The sequence below is a fragment of the Notolabrus celidotus genome, chromosome 22 (assembly GCF_009762535.1).
Source record: "Notolabrus celidotus isolate fNotCel1 chromosome 22, fNotCel1.pri, whole genome shotgun sequence".
In the NCBI taxonomy this organism is placed as follows: Eukaryota; Metazoa; Chordata; class Actinopteri; order Labriformes; family Labridae; genus Notolabrus; species Notolabrus celidotus.
Genome location: NC_048293.1, coordinates 11,970,109 through 11,993,964, shown reverse-complemented (window position 1 = coordinate 11,993,964; position 23,856 = coordinate 11,970,109). Strand labels below are relative to the sequence as shown.

The 23,856-nt window shown below is 40.6% G+C and overlaps 1 protein-coding gene across 2 annotated transcripts in view; it reads right to left on the bottom strand.

Moving 5' to 3' along the window:
* Positions 1–23,856, bottom strand: part of arhgef10 (Rho guanine nucleotide exchange factor (GEF) 10) — a 73,732-nt gene that overhangs the window by 32,617 nt on the left and 17,259 nt on the right. Inside the window, exons 3-18 of one of the 2 annotated variants that reach the window (XM_034675189.1) lie at positions 18,018–18,422; positions 14,884–15,237; positions 12,427–12,463; positions 11,699–11,787; positions 11,309–11,365; positions 10,717–10,904; positions 9,455–9,571; positions 8,896–9,007; positions 7,713–7,825; positions 7,533–7,610; positions 7,274–7,453; positions 5,221–5,337; positions 4,997–5,089; positions 4,302–4,472; positions 3,501–3,646; positions 2,232–2,416 (exon numbers count right to left, since the gene is read on the bottom strand). In XM_034675189.1, the coding sequence (XP_034531080.1) occupies positions 2,232–2,416; positions 3,501–3,646; positions 4,302–4,472; positions 4,997–5,089; positions 5,221–5,337; positions 7,274–7,453; positions 7,533–7,610; positions 7,713–7,825; positions 8,896–9,007; positions 9,455–9,571; positions 10,717–10,904; positions 11,309–11,365; positions 11,699–11,787; positions 12,427–12,463; positions 14,884–15,237; positions 18,018–18,422 (2,442 nt within the window). The remainder of the gene's footprint in view (positions 1–2,231; positions 2,417–3,500; positions 3,647–4,301; positions 4,473–4,996; positions 5,090–5,220; positions 5,338–7,273; positions 7,454–7,532; positions 7,611–7,712; positions 7,826–8,895; positions 9,008–9,454; positions 9,572–10,716; positions 10,905–11,308; positions 11,366–11,698; positions 11,788–12,426; positions 12,464–14,883; positions 15,238–18,017; positions 18,423–23,856) is intronic. The other variant, XM_034675190.1, reaches the window with a different exon arrangement.

The window sequence follows — 23,856 nt, the reverse complement described above, 5'->3', positions numbered from 1 at the left end:
TTTTTTCTCTATATAAATATAACACAAGTTTGATGAAAAAATTGATATATTTAAACTTATAATTACACCCCTAAACCACTGGAAATGGAAGGGGCGCTAATTTTTGTGAGATGCTAGTTGCCACCCAACATTAGACAGAAGAAGAAGGCGACATTGAACAGCCAATCATGTCTCAGGATGAGAGGTAGGCAGGCTTAAAGACGTTTGGAGTGGAATGCAAACTCAGCTGAAACAAGCAACAGCTCAAAGCAGAGTAATTCGTCAAACACCGGGCTGACTCTGCGTTAACTATTAACTTAATACACTTCATTAAATACACTTACAGGATGTGGATTAATAAATCTGATGATGCAAATTATCTCAACCTGAGAGAAATAAGAATCTACAAACTAAAACTTCACAAAAATCTAATTTTACACAAAAGACCTGCTTCCTGTTAGCACTGTAAAAAATTAGGGATTCAAGAAGCTCATCAGGAAACTGAATCCAGATAAAAACTAACAAACGGTCTGATTTCTTCAACTTTCACTCAGGAGCAAAAATCTGCATTTAAATTTAAATGAAATAATGACTTGATTTTTATTGTGTTAATTATCGTTATTGACTGATATTAAAAAAGATGTCATCACGATCATTTTTTAAATATCGCCCAGCTCTAGTTAAATCATTAAATCATAAGATAAACTTATACAACAACTAATTCCTTGCACTGCTGCATCAAAGAATGAAACATTACAAATTAAGACCCATATGGCCTTCCTCAGGCCTCCAAGAGAGCGCACATGCACGTGTATCATCATCATATTGGGTTAAGATGAGGCTGTAAACCTGTCGGTTAGTTTCAGCCTTAGGAAAACCCGACAGACCGACCAGACGTCGCTCAGGTCTGTCTCTGCCATCTGTTCATACAGTGTGCTGAAGTATCAGAGGGAGACAGGTGGTCTGGCAGGAGATGGGTGCAATTGAGACTGCAGGAAATGTAGCTTAAGTGGGGGTGGAGAAAAAGGGTGGAAAAGTGTGGGAAGAAAAACATAAATGCGAAAAAATACTCTCAGCATGAAGATGAGGACATTGCAGTGTGTATATAAAGGCTCAAGATACAGGATCCACTTCACATGCAGTGATCTGCATATTAAACGTCTCTCAGCAGGGGGGGTTGTGAAATAACAAGAGCACTGTGCAGCTTTGTTTCACTTTAAGTTGTAGTTGTAAAACACTCGGGTTGGGATGTACAGTTATCTATAAATAATGGAACATGGAAGATGATGCTAAAGCACATATAATCCATGATAGGATTTATCTGATGATAAATGTGACACTGTGACACCTGGCTGTAAAGGACTTGATATTATGTAACAGTATTAGAGACATTAGATTAGAGAGAGAGAGAGGCTGAACTACAGAGTGCAGCTTGTATCTCTGTGGAAGAGATTCAAGGGTGTATAAGGGTGAGCCTTTGACCTCAGCATCAACATATACAACTTTTAACAGACCAGGGAAAATACAGTACTAAAGCACTCACCAGCTCTATAATGTGCACTACCATAGACTGAGCACAAACACACACACACAAAACAAATATAGGCACTGGAATATAAACTGCAGCGCTGTTACCACAATCATACACCCTCATTATGCCTCTTGTGTGTCTGATCCGGGCCTTTAAAAGTGGCCGAGCAGCTGTTTGTGACAGGGGAGAACCCAGTGGAAAGACTGAAATCATCTGAGTCGGCAGCCAGCAGAGCAGAGGGCGGCAGAGGGAAAAATACACTCAGAGCTGCTGGATGGTCTCTGCAGGGCTGACACCATTTTAGAAATGTTTGTAAACGTGCAATGCTCTCTGTGTTTATAATGTGGATCTACTTGTCTGTCACTTTCAGGTCTGTAACTTGATTGAAACGTAATATTTATAGATCAAGAGAGATACTAACTGTTCTTCCATGCCCGTTCCAACCACTACATCTACAAGTTATATAGAGTCCCTCTTGAGCACAGAGATATTCACCTTTAATTAACCCTGAGATCTTAACTGTCCAATCATCAAGCAGGAGCAGTTCACTGACCAGCAGAGAGAAGAGCCCTCATAGCCCACAGAAGGATTTAGCCTCATCTACTTGACACTCTTTAACAACTTAGCCAGGTGAACTCTCCTCCCTCCTCCATTGGACCTTTTGTACTTAATTAAAAGAGAGGAACACGAAAAATAAAATATGTGTGACTTTGGTTCATACTTGGCTTAGCGTTGATGACCACCTTCTCCCCAGAATGTGGTGCTGGGTAGTGGCTGTTGTCGGCCATGTCCTCACTGGATCCAAACTCCAGCACCTCCACGAAGCTCAAAGGCACGCTCCACTTCAGGAGGAACTTCTGCTCAAGTGGGGCGTTGCCATTTCCGCTCCCGCTGCCATCCTGAAATCTGGATAGAGCAGAAAGAGATGAAGATTATGGGGCGTGGTGTAGACATAGACTTTATAAAATGTGGACGTAGTATCCGTGACGTCACCCATCTGTTCCTGAGAGCTGTTTTGAAGCAAATCGACGGCGGCAGACATATTGGAAATGCGGAACTCAACTAGGCAGAGTGTGACGTAGTGTGAGCCTCCTAGCCAATAGCTATGTGTTCCCGATCGGGAGTCACGTCAGTCATGTCCTTATTTGGGCAAAACTCGTAATCTTAATATCTTCTGAACCTTCATGTTAGAAAAAAAATCACCTCCCGTGCAGTGTGTGCCATTACAGAGATTAGGGTCATAGGGCCAAGCCGTTTTTTGAACCAGGTTGTAAACATGTTTATTAATGCTGCAAAGATCGTCTTTTTCCCATTCATGTCTATGTGGTTTCCGGTGTTTCTGCAGCCAACCTCAAGCGGATTTTCGATGTATTGCAGTTTATTGCACTTCCCAATGGCTTCATCGTTTGAGACCGGAGTTTGCCGCTTGGGTGTAGATGATTTATGTAGTAAACTTCCTTTTTGTGCAGAATAATGTACGTAATGTGTTTTTTTAAGTAGAAAACTAACATGATGCCATGTTTGAAAAATGAGGAGGTGAATTTCACTCATCTAGAAAAACAATTTTTCGGGTGAGTGCATGTTTCCCAGAGGCAGCATGTGGTGAGTGACCATCATGTGACAATTACAGGACAGGAGCTGAAAAGTCCACAAAAGGGGCTCTCCATCACTCTTGGCTACACAGCAAGCCATAGTGGGTACAACTGAGTCCAAACCCAGCGACTCAGTGTGGTTAAAAGTCACTCCCAGGACACTGTCTTCCTCTACACTCAGGGGTTCCTTTTTAGATTCAGTGACTAATTTTAGTGACTGACACTGCAAGGGTTTTTACTGGCAGGAAATTCCAGTTTGTAGTTCTTACAGTAGGCGAGAGCACAACAGGAGCATATTCAAGATAGCAAAAATAGTGAAATGGAAAAGTATTGTCACAATATTTCACCTGAGAAAGAGAGGAGAGATGAGAGCAGATCTGGTTTCTGGTCACTCTTACCGTATATTAGGTGTAGCACACATGAGGACATCATTGAGCAGGAAGAGGCGTCGCTCCTTGGTTTTGATAATTTCACCACGCTCATTGTAAACCGTCTCCACCATGTCGTCTGAGCGGATAAGGTAGCGGCTGCCGTTACTCAGAAGCTAATGGAAAGGGATTATAAACCAGAGTTATGCTACGTGGATACAAGTTAATCATACCAATATAAGGGAAAGCATGCAACGGACTCTCATCAAACAAGGCTGTGTTGGCTTCTACCGCAGTACAATTCAACTCTGGGAACTGAGGTTGTTCAAAAGCATGAAACTCCCAAAATTCAGTCTAGTCAGGAGACTTCATCACACATGATTATGCCAGTGCTGTCAGTCTCTATTGAGAAACCATCTACTTTGGATAATAGCATGCAATATACAGCTATCAACAGTCATTCTGAGCAATTAAATCATATGAGAAGCCAAGCTCCTCTGCCTTAAGTAGGGTATCCTGCAAACACATGATTCTACACAGCAGATAGACAGATAATTACATCTTGTAGAAAGCTAATTTTTGTGCATGTGAGCTTAAAATATGCTCATCAGGCAAGAAAGTACACAAGAAAATATAAAGATGGCCTCCCACTAAGAGAAAGAGGGAAATTCCGTGCTATAAGCTAAAAGAATAAAACCTCAGCTGAATATTTGCACATTGACTAAGCAGAAAGCACATCATTAATCCTGACCACACACTCTCTTAAAACTAGCAGCAGTTTTTAATCACACTTAAACAATAATGCATGCACACACTGAGCAGTGGCCTCACCTTGTTGAGGTAGCGTTCATTCATGGCCTTTGCAATGTGGCGGATCTCACAGCGCTGGTCAGCCTCCCTCTTCTTTTCATTGAGCTTCTCTGCCAGTGTCTCCAGTTCAGTCAGAGCCATCTGCAGGGGCAGCCGGTCTGCATGACCCACTGGTGTGTTTTTCAGCATGTCCTGATAGAGGATGCAAAGAGGAGCCATGCATTGGTCAGTCATTTACTCATGAGCCACACTGATTACACACATTCTGCTGTTCTTTAACAGTTTTATCAGTGGAATACAAACACTATGTCTGTCCAGCTCTACAAGATACTGTACAGAAGCTCACATTCTCGTGACTGAAAGAATAAATGTTGGAAACAAGCCGTGGTATCAAAAACAGCTTTGTGAATTTGTATTAGTTGTCTTTTAAATTTCATTATGCATGTCTGCACTCCAAAATAAGCAACCCAGTGTCCCATATTTATCTGCAAGACACACAGGAAAAGTAAATATGCCGGGGCAAGATTCAAGAGATCTGAAGGAAGCATTTCCCCTCAGAGCCTTCCCCTGGTCCCCTTTGAGGTAAGGGGTTTGAAAAACAACATGCCTCCATTTACATGAACGGCACTCCCTCTGCTGGTACATCTATGAACTACAGTATAAGCTGGATTTCTGCAGTCTACTGTTAAGGGGTTCAGAATATGATTTCATCTCACCTGAAGGAGCAGAATGAACTGCGGAAATCTCTGGATAGGTTTCATCATCAGGCTGTACAAAGTCACACGGTCACTGCTGTTCTCCTGACGATGCTTTAGGGAAGAAGATACGTTACTGCATAGTAGGGGAGCTAGTCCAAATATTTGAAAAAGATTAGTTGATATCCATTTGCTGGATTTGTTAAGCTTGATTGTTATAACACATTTCTTTCTCTTTCTCCTACCTTAAGAAATTCCAGGAAGCCAGGTTTGGCGGCACACGTCTTCCTAACAACTGCCATCGCTGTGCTGAAGTTGTTCACATACTCGCTGTAGGCATCTAGCACCATGGACTTTGAGAACTGTTTGAGATGTAAATACATTAACCACTTACAAGATCATAAAACAGCACATAGTTCATGACAGATTTGGGAGAAAAGAACATCTTCCTGGCAGCAATGGTGTCGTTATCTTTTTTATGTGTTGCTCTGGAGGACACAGACTGAGAAAGGACTGATTGGCTAATGAAGAGGACTTCAATCACACAGCTACATTAAGATCATAGTGTAAAATGTTCAGATTTCAAATTTGAGTCTATTATTTTTCTTTTCAAGACTATTTTTTTTTTTTACGTCATCTTTATATAAATGTTCTCTAAGATATTTTCTACCCACAAACACAGCTCAGGTATCACAGTGAGCCTTATTGGATTCCCCCTTAGCCCTGCTCTTGAGACTTAGGATTGTTTGCTATAAGCTTCTTTTTTATGAACCTCTGCAATAAAACCATATAATACTGGATTGCAAGGAACTTTAACAAAGTAAATGAAATCAGAACAGAAGAAATCACATTCTCCCTTCCATCTCCATCCCTGGTTTGAGCAATGTGCTCGGACTTTCTTTGAGCAAATTTTCAGAATGCGATTGAAAACGTCAGTTCTTTGACACTTCATTGAATTTGAACTTTCAAGTCAGTTATGTTGTTAAAGGACAATTTTATAATGCTGTAAATTATATGGTTATCACACAGGTCCTTTCACATTATGCTACAGTCATCACTTTAAACAGTAGCATCTATGACCTGGGACATCATTTGAAGATTTAAGTTTCATTGAAGAACCTCTTTTTTTTTTTTTTTAAATAAAAGTCAGTTCTGTTAGTGAGCACTTGGCCTGCATGATAAGAGCTCTGATTGTTTTTTAAATGTGTAGTGTAGTTTAAGACGACTTTGTCTCAAGAGCAACATTGGCTTATATATCACCACAAGGAATCTAGTTGATCTAGTTATAGCTCACTACAAAAAGCACAAATAATGCGTCTGGGCCTAATGCTTGTCATCAAAGGGATTTTTTTATGGAGGTTTTATGTCTATCCATCCATCATCTTGACTGCTTATGGGGTTGGGGTCACAGAGGGCTGGAGCCTGTCCCAGCTGACATCTGGTGGAAGGCAGGGTACACCCTCATTCACACCTACCGGCAACTTAGAGTGATTAACCTGGTGAGCATGTTTTTGGGCTGTGGGCCGGGGTACCTGGAGAGAACCCACGCTTGCAAGGGGAGATCATGCAAACTCCACACAGAAAGGCACCTGCCTGACCGGGGATAGGAACCAGGAACCTTCTTGCTGAGAGGCAACAGCGCTACCCACTGCACCACCCTGCTGCCCCAGGTTTAATGTTAAGATCATTAACTAATTATAGGCATAATTTTACAACATAGCTTATATGCTTCTGCTTCACTTACTCCCAGCCTCCAAAGGTTTGAATAACAAGTTTGTGTACAGGTGCATAAGGTGCAACCATCTATTTGTTTTTACTTTATCACATTATTTAATAATTCAATTGTATACATACACAGTAAAGGAGAGGGACTTATTCCTGTACGCAAAACAAGCGCTTAGGGTGTGGGCCCTGTTGTTTTATGATGACTGTGGATTTTGGGGTTAGAGAGGGCAGTGAACAGACTTTAAACAAGTCTCATATGGGTCCCACTGCTCGTCTGATGTCCTGCCAGGGGTCGTTTTTACAATAAAAACAAGGAAGTGAAAAAGAGAGCATGGCTGTTGGAGATGTAGTCTTTGCTTTGAAGAGAAGGTTGTCGGAAGAAACACAAAAGAGAAAAGTTTGACATTCTGAGCCTGCCTAAGAGAAAGTGTCTTTGAAATGTATGGCTTGTGTGCAGTACAGCCATACTCCTGTCTCACTATCCTTGTCAAACTGAACAGATGATAACTATACTTCATGATATTATAGCAACCTCATCCAGTGTTTACATCCTGAGTCAAAATTACGACTTACCGATGCCACAAACACATCCCCGATCATCTCCAGGCTGTCCCACTCAGCCACACGGCTTGCCAGGGCAATCTGAAACAGGAAGTGGCACTGCAGGATCTCGCGCACACGATAGAAGGTCATCTTCAGTTTCCTGTCACTCAGCAGCCTGGGCTCGATCTGGGACAGAGGCTTCTCATATTGCTGAGAAAGCAGAGAAAGTGAACTGTAATAACAATCCTTTGAAAGTGGATTTCCTAATCGCTGCACTGCACTTCCGTACCTCTAATATCCTCTTCAGTGCGTCCAGATAGTTCTTCTCACTTTCCAGAATAGATCCCAATATACATCTTCTCACCAGCTGTAGAGGGATAAAAACAAAGCATTACTCTCCAGGTGTTTGGCACTAGTTCAGTGAAAAAGGATGTGAATTAGGAGATCAGTTATCAGGCATGTTTGTTACCTGTTGCTGTGAAAGACCCTCTGGTGCTGGACTCAGCACTGGCTCAACATTGAAGCAGTCCACCTCGATGAAGAGTTCAGACTCCTCATCCTCAAAACAGGCTGACTTCCTCTCTGCAAGTTCAAGACAGCAAACCTTAGAAGAATGTGGTTTGGTTCGATACTGTTCTTGGTTTTAAAGTCTTGTTACATTTTTGGTGCGGTAAGGTAAACAAACACAACACATATATTTTTTTTCCCCTTTATTAGGACTTATTTCTACACTTTAGACAACATGTAAAAGTTCTCTTGAGAGTCCAGGCTTGCAGGCCTATTAACATTTTTTATTTATAACATTTTAAATAAAACATAAAATAAGTAGTTCTAATATAATAAAATGTAATTAAAAAGTTGAATAATGCAGGATCTGAAGTTTACCCCTGCCAAGCTCCATATGCAGGCAGCTGTTTTGTTAATTCCAGAGGTCTATTTGCCACATAACGGGTAATTATTTATACCAAAATAGTCACTTTTAAACAAATAACTACACAGAAGTTTTACTGCGTTTCTGGTATAGCTGCAGCTCCTCGGTCTCCTGCTGCTCTGCATATCGGAGACTCCTCTGCACACAGGAGCGCCATGCGTCACTGTTTGCTACAAGGACATCAGTTACCCTGCTGAAACTGGATTTTCGGGATCAAGACAAAACTATTCTATGGCTTGACTTCTATGGCTTCCCAAGAGGCTTGATGTGTATTTTTTTCAGTGCTTCCTGCTCTGCAGTTAAACAGACACACACACTGATGATCACAGGTAACTACTATTTGAGCTCAACGCACAAAACTGATCACAGGTTTGTTTTGAGTCGATTTTGTTTCAGTAGCCTAGAAGACAGGCTACATATGCTGTGTGTGGTGCCCTCCCGTTTTCCAGTCTGTGTGGGACCTTTGATTTGAACTACCTTAAGTTGTGGGCCGAACTCTTTCTGTACGCATCTGAACCAAACCGAAAGGCCATACTACAACTTCTTGTGTACCTTTACATCCCTAATTCCCATTCAACATACAGCCTCCATTCTAAAGGGAGGGGAAATTTTACCCATACTAAATCATATTGCCCCTTTCTTTGAAAAAATAAAAATAAAAAACTAAACAGAGGTATGGAAGGAAGTATAGTTACAGGGAATCCTTAAATGAACCACATACCGTTACAGAATGACTTGGTTTTGATGAAAGAGCGTCCCTTTTTCACTGCAGCTTTGGTTTTCTCAAGCCCATCTTTGGTCCCTTCCTTGGCTGCCTTCATCAGTTTTTGCATCTTTTGTGAGACAAATACACTGTTACCTTTTTGGCAAAAGTCACACAAAAATATTTTTTTAATAGTTAAGAAGTTAAGTTTACTTTGAATAAGCCTATGGTTAACAAACTACTGAACTGAGCTAAGTAGGACAAGAAGCATGTTAGAGTTGGAATGGAGCAAAACACAAAACAGATAATGAATGTAAAATCAAACAAATGCTAATTACAAACACATCCATAGCATGATAGCCTTCAACGCATTTACTGATAGCAGGACAGGTCAGTGCAGCAGACAAAGAGCTGATGACTCATTTGCAAACCCATCACCAGTACCACCACCACAAGCCATTCATATCAGAGCAAGATGTCAGTGAGAGACACCCAGAGCGGTTAGCTAGACTCAGAGCAAAAGGATGGAACTACTTTGTCTAGCAGAGACAGGTGAGGTGAGCCTCAGGTAGTTTACCTTCTGCTCGTGTTTCTGTTTAAGCTGCTGCAGCTCTACCGTTCCCACTGTATTTGCCATTAGATCTTTCATCTTTTTCTCATAGTGTTCTTTCAAGCGTGTCAGATCTTGAGAGAGCTAAACGGAAGCAAAGCAGGTGTTACTGGTTATGGTTTTGGAATTAACTTTCACCTCAGAACCTCAGTGTAGTCCTGATATGTGTCGCCAGACTGCTGACTATATTCTCATGCGAAAAAAACATCTATCATAAGCAACATTTTTTATCTACTTCAGCCTAAAATAACAGCCTGAAAATAATTTTAAGCTCATGTTTAGTAAGAAGATGAAATCTACTCTGGACCTATAATGCTTGTTCTTGCGCTTTATAAATTGGGTTGAGTATGTGTGATTTGTTGACTCTGTTTTTAATGCGCTGTTTTTAATTTTGTTTTCTTGAATTTACATTTACATAGAAACAAGAGAGTGATTGAGTATGAAGTCTCACAGGCGTAAATCTAAGACTGGGTCTTACTTGTTGGCAAGAGGAAGAATTGCACCCTTAAACTCTAGGAGTCCAAATCTCAACAAATATCAATTCCTACATAACATTGCTCTAATATAGAGAACGTGCTTCAAGTGACCTGATCATGGATACTTTTCTTCTATGGAAACACAGAAGTGTGGAAAAATGTGCTTGCAGAATATACTACTAGATTATATTACTAAATCCCACAGTAGTGTTTATTGTAAGAAATATTTCTAGTTGACCTATTTAGCATTTATGTGTTTACATTATTTTTAACAATGGTAAAAATCAATGTGTTAAATGTAGTACAAGTTATAGAAAGTAAGAGGGGAAATGTACCTAAGTTATATCTGATGCAACTGCTATTTTCAATTCTGAGTGTACTTGATACAGAGTGAAGTTGAATTCCCAAAACCACAAACCAAAACATTACAGATTTAAGCAAGCTGACTGTAAGCCAGAATCATCTTTACCAGGTCTGCAGATACATGTTTGATTTAACATCACATGAACAACCAGACTGTGCATCATTCAAACTTGATCCATAAACAGCAAGAAGAACATTCTTATTACAATAACAAAAACAGGACCTGTTTCAACCTAGACTTTTTAAACTTCATATAAAACAAATTTATGACATCAAGTAGATAAAGTAACAGTTACACATGAAATTATTCTTTGCTTGAGAATGCTGCGGTCTTGTCTACGACAGTCATGTTGAAAGAGCAATCGGAGGATGACTAATACTTATACACACATGTGTTTTCCTTTGAGGAGGCTTTCCTCTCATGAAGGCATGGGGCAGGCCATTCTCAGTGCGACCCTCCCCATCACTGGCCTCATCGTAGCTTTCAAACTCGCTGGAGCTCCAGCCGTTGTCGAGGGAACTATTGCAGCCACCCTCCTCACCAAGTTCAACGTCATCGTAGATCATCTCATCTGGATCTGTATGACGTGTACACAGATATATACAAGTACAATAATCTGCACCTAAGCAGTAGAGCGGTTCCATGAACACTGTAACTGTGAATGATGTCGTTCTATTTTTAGTGAGAGCATGTCTTTAAAGCAGATGTTAAAATTGAATTCTATCATTAGCTGTTGCTGTTAAAATTCCAACAAAAATGAAACTGATGCACTCAAATCTTAAGTTTCACAAAGGTTGAATAAACTGAATAGTTGCTTTATTGGACTAGAAACCATAAAACTTAACATCCGAATCAAATATCCAAGTTAAAAAAAGATGATACAAGAGATGAAAGAGAACAGAACTGACAGCTTACGCCCACAGATAGAAACTGAAACACTTATTCTGTGCAGAGTAGGAATGAAAAATAAATGTCACAAACCTGTGTTGGAGTCAGAGTTCTCTCTGGGCACGTCATCATAAATGACCTCGTCTGGATCTGAAGAACAGAAGAAACATTCACAACAATGTATGCATTATTTCACACATCAGATAGCCCGGGCTGTTCGCACCATAAACAGGACGTAAAGTAAGGAGGGATCTAAAAGAGAAGCACACAAGGGTCCGCTTCCTCAAAAGAACTGGGAAGGAAGTGTCTGGGAATTCAGTTGTGTCATAAAAAAGAAAAGAGGATAACAGCATCCTGCAGGCGTGCTGTGTGTGCAGAGACATGTACAGAGAACTGAAACCTTAGAAGTATTCCTACTATGAACATGACACATAACACATGCATCTTGATTGGTGAATAGTTATTGTGGATGTCATTCCTTACTTTCCATCCATGCAGTGTTGGCAGGATCTGACGCCCATTTCGCCAAAGCATCCTCCTCTCGTATAGGTGGGTACTCCTCACTGAAAACACTTGAGGAAACATGCAAACACAAAAAATGACAACTCTACCAACACATAATAAGTTTCATTTAGGGATGGGACAGGACTTTTGAATGCTTGAATGTACGTTCACTTGTTAAAAATCTAATTAAAAGTACAATGTCTTATTGTTTTCAGCGGTGCCTGGTTGTAATCCAGTGTTCCTGCCAGACGTAGGCTATAGAGCATCTTAAACCTGTTTGCTAACCGCATTAAGTAAGAGAAGAAGAAGAATTATAACTGCATTAAATAGCAAAAGAAGAAGAAAACATTAGCGAAAGTCACTGGAAATATGTGTGAAGTGGTGTGAGATTCTGTGAAACTGTGAAAACTGCATTTACAAATAATCGCAGACTAGATGCCAGTGATAATCGAATAGTATTTTGGCTAGAAATGCCGATCCCTAGTTTCACTGTCAGCTCAATATCAGAAAACTAGGGAATATTTATTCATTTTTTGTATAAATACAGTGATATTAACACATTATCACAAATTACATCTAGGTAGCTTTTGTAGTCAGTAACTTCCTGTCACTGTGAAAGCAGATACATGCATACTGCTTGGGATACAGCAGTAAATGTGCTTAATGATTGGAATAGATAGTTTGTGGCTGTGTAGTATTCCACATACCTGTCAGCAGAGGTGTTACCAGTCCCGATCACAGTGACTGAGAGGTGAAAGAGAGGAAATGTTACACAAAATAAAACACACAACTCTATTAATGTTCCTGCCTGTTTGTAAGTCCAACAGCTCCCTGGACTAAAGCACAGGTCAAGCTGCATTATGAAGTGCAGAGCAACATTTTTATAGAGGTTTTTTTCAAGAGCATGGAGAAACTTCAACAGTGAGTAATTTATTTTGTAAGTATTTCTAAGAATCAAATAATGTATTTACTTTATTTATTTATTTAAAAGGACAGTGCATATTAATGAACATTTCAGCACTGCATCCATGCAACTATGCCAGAGTTAGCCAAAAGGCACATTTTCATTTAAAGCTCCTGTGAGAGATTTTAACTGGTTGTAAAACAGACTGAAATTAATAATCCTGTCTAGCTATGACTGGACAGAGCACACAAGGCGATATTCAGGAAGACAGACCACTTTTATAAAGTCGTCTTTAAGGCCTGAAACCACCGACAAGGGGTAGGTGTCAGACCACATGATTAACAGCCGCCTATTTTTCACTAAAGTTCATCAGCAAAGATTAGAATGAGATTATTTATCAAGAAACATTTACACATGAACAAGAGAAAATCAGCGAGAGCTGCTCTGTGCACAGGGGGCGTCAAATTCAACACAAGCTCACATCTCCTCGCAGTAGCTTTAAGATGAGTTGTAAATATGGGGCGAGTGTAAGATTGTGTATATAGAGCAGGGAGGTTATGTTTCTGAAGTATGATGCAGAGATTAAAACGAAGTGGCTTTCTGTCAAAGACTTTTAAAGCTTTTTAAAAAGGTGATTCTATTAGTTTGAGTGTTGTTGCATTTGTAATGACCAGTTTGTTAAACAATATTCTATATGAGAAACATCATTAAATGAAGACACATTCTGTTAGCAATTTAAGGTAATGAAGGTATAATTTGCCTTTAACATGAAGGTTAAATTTTATGGTATTTGACATTTTTTTGTCGTGGTTAACTACAAATAATATAATTGTATTGAAGCTGAAGCCTGACTCAAATTGCACACATTCTGTCCATTAGGTGTAACTGATACTTTTTACCACATGATATGGGACTGCCCTGGTGTGGCCTTTTTTTTTGAAAATGGTTAAGGCAAATTTGTCTTGGTTGTTACGCTTGTCTATCTCACGTCTCCTTCCCTCTTGATTTTAAATGACTTGCAACTTCATACAGCTCAGAAGCATGTGTTTTTAGCTGGCTTGACTGCTAAGAAGATGGTTGCCGGTAGATGGAAACACCAACTACTGCAACAATGGTTGCTTACGTTTCTTGATGTTGTGTATCTGGAACTTTCCACAGCTGGCATCCATGGAGCAAAAAAAGGACATAACTCAACTATGGTCTTGAACATTGGACGATCTTAAAAACTTGCTGAATTGAGCAACCCCCCTTACCCACTCTCTCTTACATACCCACATACCCACATACACACACACGACTACATACACATCACTTCCCCACATTACCACAACATGCGCAACAACCTTTAACTTTCTCCCTTCTTCTTCTTCTGGACCTGGTTCTTAGTAGTTTCTTTTTAGTTTGCTGTTTTTGTTGTTGTTGTTTTTGTTGTTTTATGCTCTATGACCCTTGCAAATCTATGTTTGTATGTTACTGCATAAATGACAATAACAATTTGATGACAAAAAATATATAATAGAATTGTATCAGAAATCAGCTCAATACATGTCAAATATTTGGATACTGTGTTGTAATTCTGTTCATTTACCACCAGATGTCACTAACAATACTTAGATAATTACTGTTCTCCTGAACACGATTCAGTCAAGACACTTTTTTCTTGAAAATGTGCTTCTATTGATTTCACTTGAACCCTACTTCAAATTGAGCAATAAACTACCCTTCTGCTTTCCTAGGAACATGTCAACGAGATGAGTGTTTACTGATGAAGGATGTAATTGTAAGGTAAGTAAAGAACAAAAGACTTTTCCACATCAGTCAATGCAATGCATTTTCAACCTGTTTTATGAAAACATGAGAGTATTTGAAAGTGGTGCGACCCCAGTAAGTTAATTACAGTGTAATCAGAGTCCTCAATGTGCCAGGCCTCAGGCTTGGACACAGCTACTGCTAGATTTTAGGGAAACCGGAAAATCCTCACAGCCAACACAGATCTTTGGGGAAGGCTAAATTTAGTCCCTACTTCCTCGTGGCAAGGCTTTAGGAAAACAAGAAAAAGAAGAGAAGACAGGGGAGAGAAGCAGCTGAGGCAGCATTTACGTGTCACAGCCTTGTATCTGCAGGTCTGATGAGAGTACAGTGAAATAAGGAGAGGAAGGATTTCACTCAAACTAAAGGATAAACTAATCCTTTAAAACCAAAGTACTTTCTGGTATGGATATTTTAAAAAGAAAAGAGTTGAACATCCAATCTACTTTACCATCTTCGTCCACAGAGAGATGACGAATGATGACGGGTGTGGTGTAAGTAGGTGTGATTAGCGGCACACCCGAGGGAGTTGCATAGCCACAGGGCACCGGTACTGAGTATCCTGAAGTGATGCCACCACCAGGGCTGGTGTTGATATCCTGCGTATCTCCCGCTCCTTCCTTGGGCTCTTTTGGTGAGGAAGGGGAAGAGGAGGAGGAGGGCCCATGCTGCTGCTCCAGCTGTTGCATTTGGAGAGGCGTGATGTCAATCACAGAGTAAGGATTCACTTTGCCCTGAGAGGAGCTCCTGGGGACAGCTGGCACAGTTTGAGGGTCACTGATTGATGCATCCAGGCCATCCCCACCTGTTAAGGGCAAGATGACACATTAAAAGATGCATCAATTAAAATGACATGTCAAGCTGAGACTGTAAGACACATCATGAAGATATAATCAGCTCACTTATCAAAAACAATAACCACTGTAATTATAATTAGAGTATTTTCTTTGTGTTGATTTTCGTGACCTTATTTTCATGTCACTACCTTTGTGATATTATTCACTGATTTTGCCCTGTAGGATCATAAGTACAGCTTTCTGACGTACAATCTCATCCTGCTCCCTTTTAACAATCTAGCATCTCACTCTCTGAGAATCTTTTCAGAGGCAATAGTAAACCAAACACACTTCTATGATCCTGATGCATTGGACCTGTGCCAGAGATTAAAATTAACATAAAATAATTGCCGGTGGCCCAACGGTCTAAGCGCATCCCATATACAGAGGTCGCTTGATCGACTCTCAGCCTGGACCATTTGCTACATGTTTACCCCCACTGTCGACTCCCCTCATTTCCTGTCTCTCTTCAGCTGTCCTATACAATAAAAGGCAAAATGCCCCCCAAAAGTATACCTTTGAAATACATTTAAAAAATAATAATAAATGACCAGACTTCTTCATGATGGTGTCCTTTGCTTTTGTATGTCATGCAGAGGAATCAGTAGGAACTTCAGTCTATATTATAACCACTAAAAATCAAAACAGTTGAACCTGCAACCGCTGTGAGGATGAGGTCTATAGCCTCTGAGCATGAGGCGGCCTAAGAAGCTTTGTCAACAGCGCCCAGAGCAAAAAAATCTATCACTTTCATGACTTTAACTCTAAAAGCTCAGAATGTCCGGTGACTTTTACACAAATATTCATCAAACTCAGTTCAAATGATCAGTTCAACATTATAATTTCTAACTACGATCTAAGGTTACAGTCAATGGGAAACCCTTTTCTTAGATAGCTTTCCTGGCGCATCATGTTTTAAACACTACACTTAAACACTGACATCACTCATTTGTTTCTGAACTTAAGTTTTGCAGCCTATTGTCTGCGGTTGCCATATTGAAAATGCTAACTCAACCTAACTTCAGTCATCCTAGCAAAAGGCACAAAGGCAGAGTTGAGGCAGGTCTTTAGCCTCCTCGCAAACAGCTACGTAGTGTCCGCCTGTCAGTCGTGCTTCCAATAATGCAAAACTAATAATCTTAATCTAAATCTTTTAAACTACTGTCGTCAGTCGTTGTAAGCAGTAGCAGTTCAGACCAAAACTGATTTTAGTTTTTTTTGTAAAAATTGGCTGTTTTCAAAACCGCCTACCTACTATTCTAATAGTATGCACGGATTTGGCCAAAATTCAGTATGTAGTATGCAGTATGTGAAATAGAGCAAAATCTGTAGTATGCCAAAACTACCTGGATGTCGAATTGATTCGGGAAAATGTATCAGTATGCATCAGACCAGTCTCCCTCGCATACTGTTTCCCACAATGCACAGGGCTAACGTTCTGCTTTTTCTTCTTTTTTGACGGGGGACACTCAGTTTTTAGGTGCTGTGAAAATCATTCAATTCCATATAAACCACTTCTTAACTTTTTAAATCAGAAATGGATGCTAAAGAAGCAGTTTCGCTATCAGCTTGGTCGTTGTTTACTTCCACTTTCAAAAACCAGAAAACCAACGATGCCCGACCCGGCATACTGCAAAACAGATCCAACAGAACAGTCATACTATATACTACTTTCATACACAGTTTGTAGAATGCAGAATGTACTACATACTGCATTTCTAGGTACTATGTAGCAGGCCGTTTCGTAAACAGCAGTTGTTTTTGAAACCGCCTATTACACTAGCAGTACGTAATGATTTGGTGAAAAATTCAGTATGTAGTATGTGAAAAAGAGCAAAATCTGCAGTATGCCAAAACTGCCCAGATGTCGTACTGTTTCGATAAAATTTCTCAGTACGCATTGGACCAGTCTCCCTCGCTTACTGTTTCCCACAATGCACAGTACCTACTGCCTACTACATTCGTAGGTAGTATGTAGCAGGCTGTTTCGAAAACAGCCACCCATTGTCTTTTTTGAATAGGTGTGGTTTACAGTACTTCTAAGGCCAGCCTCAAGTGGACATTCAAGGAACTGCAGTTTTTACAAGCTTCATTTCTCAGGGCCTGAGGTTTCTTGGCTTGAACCGTCCGATTCAAAAAAGCCCTATTTTTGTCAGAAAAAATATTTCCCTTGCTTCAAACTTTGTTACAACTGATTAAACCTTCAGCATGAGAATAATACTTTTTCTTACCTATAAGCATTTCAAGTTGCTTGTAATTGTTCAGAGTATGATTATATAAAAGATTGCACTTTGCTGGACAGAGCACAACAAAATGATAAGGTGCTAATCAGAGAACATAGTTAATCCAGGTTTTGGATTATAATCATTTTTGTGTGTTAAACTTTAGCATGATAAACTTTGGGAAAACCTAGAAACTCTGTGTAGTGTTTACATCCCTTCATTAGTGCCTGCTGCTTCTGTCACAGCTCTCAGTGATGAAAGCCAGACATCCTCCAGCAGCAGGCAGCTAGAGATACAAGGTGTCATGAGAGAGACAGACTACCCCACTTCTACTGCTTCACGCCAGCCTGAACTGAAGGGCCTGGATTTCAGCCAGATAACGCACACAAACATGACAGGAGAATGTGGAGAATTTTCGATTGCTTTAAGAAATATCACGCATATTCAAAGACGCTCAACTTATTTCCGAACAAATACTCCCTCCGCTTCAGGCTGCAATAAAATGTCAACACTTTTAGGATACAAACCTGTTCTTCCAGGATCTGTCTCTGCATCATCATCTAGAGGAGGAGGAGGAGGAAGTGGTAAATCTGTCTCAATGTTATCAGTCCCCTCTGCAGCAGATGTCCCTTCTCCTTCTGCTGTTGTTTCACCTGCCGTGGGGGATTTGCCTGTGGTGTCTTTTGAGTCTGATGATGATGATGGAGCTGTGTTGGATGTGGCTGGAGGGGCTTGGGGGTCTGGGCTTGGGAGATGATCCTCAGGGTGACTGGCCACGATGTTGTCCTGGCTCTGTTCCTTGGTGCTGGGGGCCAGAGGAGGTGGAGGTGCAGGGGGGAGGCAGTCAGCCGCAGGAATGTCATCACCGCTGTCATCAAATTCAAAGGCTTCCCCCTCATCCTCGTCTGCGAAGGGGACGCTGTCTACCAACACTAGGAACAGAGATAGAGTGCCAAGTTATTTTATTGATCCAAAGAATATATATATAAAAAAGTGTTCATCCTAATAACCACCTCCCTTTAGAAGATGGGTACATGACTTGCTGTCTCTCCTCCAACAAGAGAAAATTACACTGAGAGGTTTACCAGATAAATTTACTGAGGTATGGTCTCCATTTGTTGAATTTGTAAAGGAGTGGACTCTGATATCTGCTCATTAATGCCCACTTGGTTGGCCTGTTTGTTGCTGTTAACAATGCTTATACATTGGATCTTTATTTATTGTTTGTTTGTTTGTCTTTTTTTTCGTTTAATATATCTGGGTTTTGTCTGACTTGTTTATCAAAAGATTACCATCTGTTGGCTTGTCATTTTGTTTATTCTGTTTATTCCTCTTCCTGGATCTCCTTCATTGCTCTGTATTTAGGGTGTGCTCTTGGTCAGGGGGGTCAGGGGGGTCGGGTGGTGTTAATTTCCAGAGATCATTTTCCAGGACATTTCCAGGACATTTTCATTGATGATCAAGCTGGTATGACCGTCTAAATTTAGTTCCTAATTTAGTTCCTAAATAGTCTAATATGTTCCTCTCAGTGGAAGTCTACATTGAAAGACATGTAGTCTACGGCTATCAATGAAATCATATCTTACATACTTAAAAATGATGGCAAATTGATAATAGAATAATGCAACCACAGATGTACAGCACTTCACTTTATTAGTGCAACCAAGTAACAATGATGGGCAGCTCTCATCTCAGCTTTCTCTTTTCTCAAAAAATATAAAATGAGCTAAGAAAAAAACAAAAGAGCCAGCAAAGGAATCAGGAAGCTTCCTTACTGAAATAATTAAATAATAATAATGATCAGAGGATCAGTGCATTAATGACCTAAATAGATCTGAATGACAAAAATGGCCACAAATGTTTCTCAACTCAACTCAGACTCAAAATATACCTGCTTCATCATGATATTCATCCTGCTGAGTGGTCGATATAAAACAAAGCAAATGTCACGTTTTTTTATTTGAGTTACCGTAAACTCTGAAAAAATCGCACCGGTGTAAAGACGCACTCTGTATTTGAAGATCTCTCAGAGATTTAAAAAAATGTAAACCATCTTCCTGCATGGCGATGTCTATTATGATCAGCGATGTCTACGAGGAGTTTCTGTGTTGCTCTTTTTGTTCCGTTTGTTTTCACTATCGGGAGTTTGCACTCCTAATAGCTAGAGCAGCGGTTCTCAAACTTTTTGGAGCCAGAGACCCCTTACAGGTGAGAAAATTGTCCATGGCCCCCTCATAATTGTAACACAGATTAAGCACATTAGTGATGTGTCATGATCAAAAGCTGCGGCTCTGAGAGCCTATGGTTCTGGTTCTGTTTGCTTGAGTTTGTTTCTGGTTTTGTTTCTTGTTCGGTTCTGGTTCGGTTCTGGTTCGGTTCTGGTATGGTTCTGGTTCGGTTCTGTTCTGGTTCGATTGTGGTTCGGTTCTGGTTCGGTTCTGGTTCGGTTCCGGTTCGGTTCTGGTTCGTTTCTGTTATGGTTCTGGTTCGGTTCGGTTCCGGTTCGGTTCTGGTTCAGATCTGGCACGGTTCTGGTTCGGTTCCGGTTCGGTTCCGGTTCGGTTCTGGTTCAGTTCGGTACGGTTCTGGTTCAGTTCTGGTTCGGTTCTGGCACGGTTCTGGTTCGGTTCTGGTTCAGTTCGGTTCTGGTTCGGTTCTGGTTCAGTTCTGGTTCGGTTCTGGTTCGGTTCTGGTTCAGTCTGGTTCGGTTCTGGTACGGTTTTGGTTCGGTTCGGTTCTGGTTTGGTTCGGTTCCGGTTCGGTTCTGGTTCGGTTCTGGTTCAGTTCGGTTCAGTTCTGGTTCGATTCTGGTTCAGTTCTGGTTCGGTTCTGGTTCGGTTCTGGTTCTGTTCGGTTCTGGTTCGGTTCTGGTTGAGTTTGATTCTGGTTCTGTTTGCTTGAGTTTGGTTCTGGTTCTGTATGCTTAAGTTTAGTTCTGGTTCTAAACCTAACCCTCACCCTAACCCTAACCCTTACCTTAACCCGAACCCTAGTCAGAATCCTAACCCTAACCCTAATCCTAACCCTAACCCTAACCTGAACCCTCATCAGAATCATAACCCTAACCCTAACCCTAACCCTAATCCTAACCCTAATCCTAACCCTAACCCTAACCCGAACCCTAGTCAGAATCATCACCCTAACCCTAACCCTAACCCTAATCCTAACCCTAACCCGAACCCTAACCCTAACCCTAACCCTAATCCTAACCCTAACCCTAACCCTAATCCTAACCCGAACCCTAACCCGAACCCTAGTCAGAATCATCACCCTAACCCTAACCCTAACCCTAACCCGAACCCTAGTCAGAATCATCACCCTAACCCGAACCCGAACCCGAACCCTAACCCTAACCCTAACCCTAATCCTAACCCTAACCCGAACCCTAACCCTAACCCTAACCCTAATCCTAATCCTAACCCTAACCCTAACCCTAACCCTAACCCTAATCCTAACCCTAATCCTAACCCTAACCCTAACCTGAACCCTCATCAGAATCATAACCCTAACCCTAACCCCAATCCTAACCCTAACCCTAACCCTAACCCTAACCCTAATCCTAACCCTAATCCTAACCCTAACCCTAACCTGAACCCTCATCAGAATCATAACCCTAACCCTAACCCCAATCCTAACCCTAACCCTAACCCGAACCCTAATCCTAACCCTAACCCTAATCAGAATCATAACCCTAACCCTAACCCTAATCAGAATCATAACCCTAACCCTAATCAGAATCATAACCCTAACCCTAATCAGAATCATAACCCTAACTCTAACCCTAATCCTAACCCTAACCCTAACCCTAACCCGAACCCTAGTCAGAATCATCACCCTAACCCTAACCCTAATCCTAACCCTAACCCTAACCCTAACCCAAACCCGAACCCTAATCCTAACCCTAACCCTAACCCTAACCAGAATCATAACCCTAATCCTAACCCTAACCCTAACGCTAATCCTAACCCTAACCCTAACCCTAACCCTAATCCTAACCCTAACCCTAACCCTAACCCTAACCCTAACCCTAACGGTAATCCTAACCCTAATCCTAATCCTAACCCTAATCATAACCCTAACCCTAACGCTAATCCTAACCCTAACCCTAACCCTAACCCTAATCCTAACCCTAACCCTAACCCTAACGCTAATCCTAACCCTAACCCTAACCCTAACGCTAATCATAACCCTAACCCTAACCCTAATCCTAACCCTAACCCTAATCCTAACCCTAACCCTAACCCTAATCCTAACCCTAATCAGAATCATAACCCTAACCCTAACCCTAACGCTAATCCTAACCCTAACCCTAATCCTAACCCTAATCAGAATCATAACCCTAACCCTAATCATAACCCTAACCCTAACCCTAACCCTAACCCTAATGCTAATCCTAACCCTAACCCTAATCAGAATCATAACCCTAACCCTAACCCTAATACTAACCCTAATCACAACCCTAACCCTAACCCTAATCAGAATCATAACCCTAACCCTAACGCTAATCCTAACCCTAACCCTAATCAGAATCATAACCCTAACCCTAACCCTAATACTAACCCTAACCCTAACCCTAACGCTAATCCTAACCCTAACCCTAACCCTAACGCTAATCATAACCCTAACCCTAACCCTAATCCTAACCCTAACCCTAATCCTAACCCTAACCCTAACCCTAATCCTAACCCTAATCAGAATCATAACCCTAACCCTAACCCTAACGCTAATCCTAACCCTAACCCTAATCCTAACCCTAATCAGAATCATAACCCTAACCCTAATCATAACCCTAACCCTAACCCTAACCCTAACCCTAATGCTAATCCTAACCCTAACCCTAATCAGAATCATAACCCTAACCCTAACCCTAATACTAACCCTAATCACAACCCTAACCCTAACCCTAATCAGAATCATAACCCTAACCCTAACGCTAATCCTAACCCTAACCCTAATCAGAATCATAACCCTAACCCTAACCCTAATACTAACCCTAATCACAACCCTAACCCTAATCACAACCCTAACCCTAATCACAACCCTAACCCTAACCCTAATCACAACCCTAACCCTAATCACAACCCTAACCCTAATCACAACCCTAACCCTAATCACAACCCTAACCCTAATCACAATACTAACCCTAATCACCCCAACCATTCTTTTACATGTTTATTTTAAGACTATTTTGTAAGTTACGTACCAGTACACACCAATTTAACAAAAAAGGTTCCTTTTTGAACAGATTTTAATCTGTGTTAGCAATGTTGCAAACTCCTGCCAAGAACAAGTGACATTAGACAAGAATGTTGAAATGGGTAAGACTTCAAGTACACTCAGACTTCTTTGCCTTTATTAAATTAGCATTGGTTTGAAAAGGTGAACAATAACAACACTCAGGTAAAGTGCCCTCTTGTCTCAGAACGGGTAGTTTATCAAGCTGGCATATCAGTCCAGTTATTTCACTTTGTTTCTAAAGCAGCACTTAGTGTGTCACTATTCATTATAATAATGGTCTGGTACTCCCTGCATGATTTTCACTTTCTATTATGATTTAAAGTTTCTCCTTCACATGGTAATCTAATTTTATAAAAAAAATTAAACAAATAATTATTCTTTTATTATATTCTATTTTATGAAGCTGGTAAATTGTAAGTATTACTCAACAGTTTTCAGCCAAATGTTACCCTATGATTGGTGTCACTTTCAGTAAGACTAATTCACTCTAAAACAAAAAACCTCACTCAGTTTAACATAGTGAACCGTGCATTGTGGTTTGTTTGTTTTTTGGGTTCATTGGATAAAATAAAAACAATCCAGTGACTTTAAAGCCAATATCTTCAAAGAGATAGAAGGGAGTCTAGCTTGTGGTCTGTCGATGGTCTGCATCAGAGCGCTCACTATGTGCATCATAAGTGAGGTCAACATGTGAAGACCTGTGTATAAGCATAGAACTCCAATGTATAGGATGTGCAAATACTCCAGCCTCTCTGTATTGGTAAGTCGTCAACACATCTAATCCACTCATACTTCATGATCTGACATCCTCTCATCACACACACCTACATTAAATCAACAGAGATCCCTCAGGTCAGCACAGATTCTTGTGTTCATTTGAAGCAGAAACTCAGTTAAGATTTCTGTGTTAGCGTTTCCTTTACTCTGCTAATCTGGTGCACACAGCACTACAGGAGCAGCATTTATCAGCAGCAATGATTTTAACCTTTTTATAGTGTCAAATAATTGATTAAGACTAAACTTCTCAGCACATTAATAACAACCTTTAATGACAAATAGTTGAGAATGTGTTTTGGTTTTTTTTAAGTTACATTTTTGGCCTTTTTGCCTTTATTTGATACGATAGCT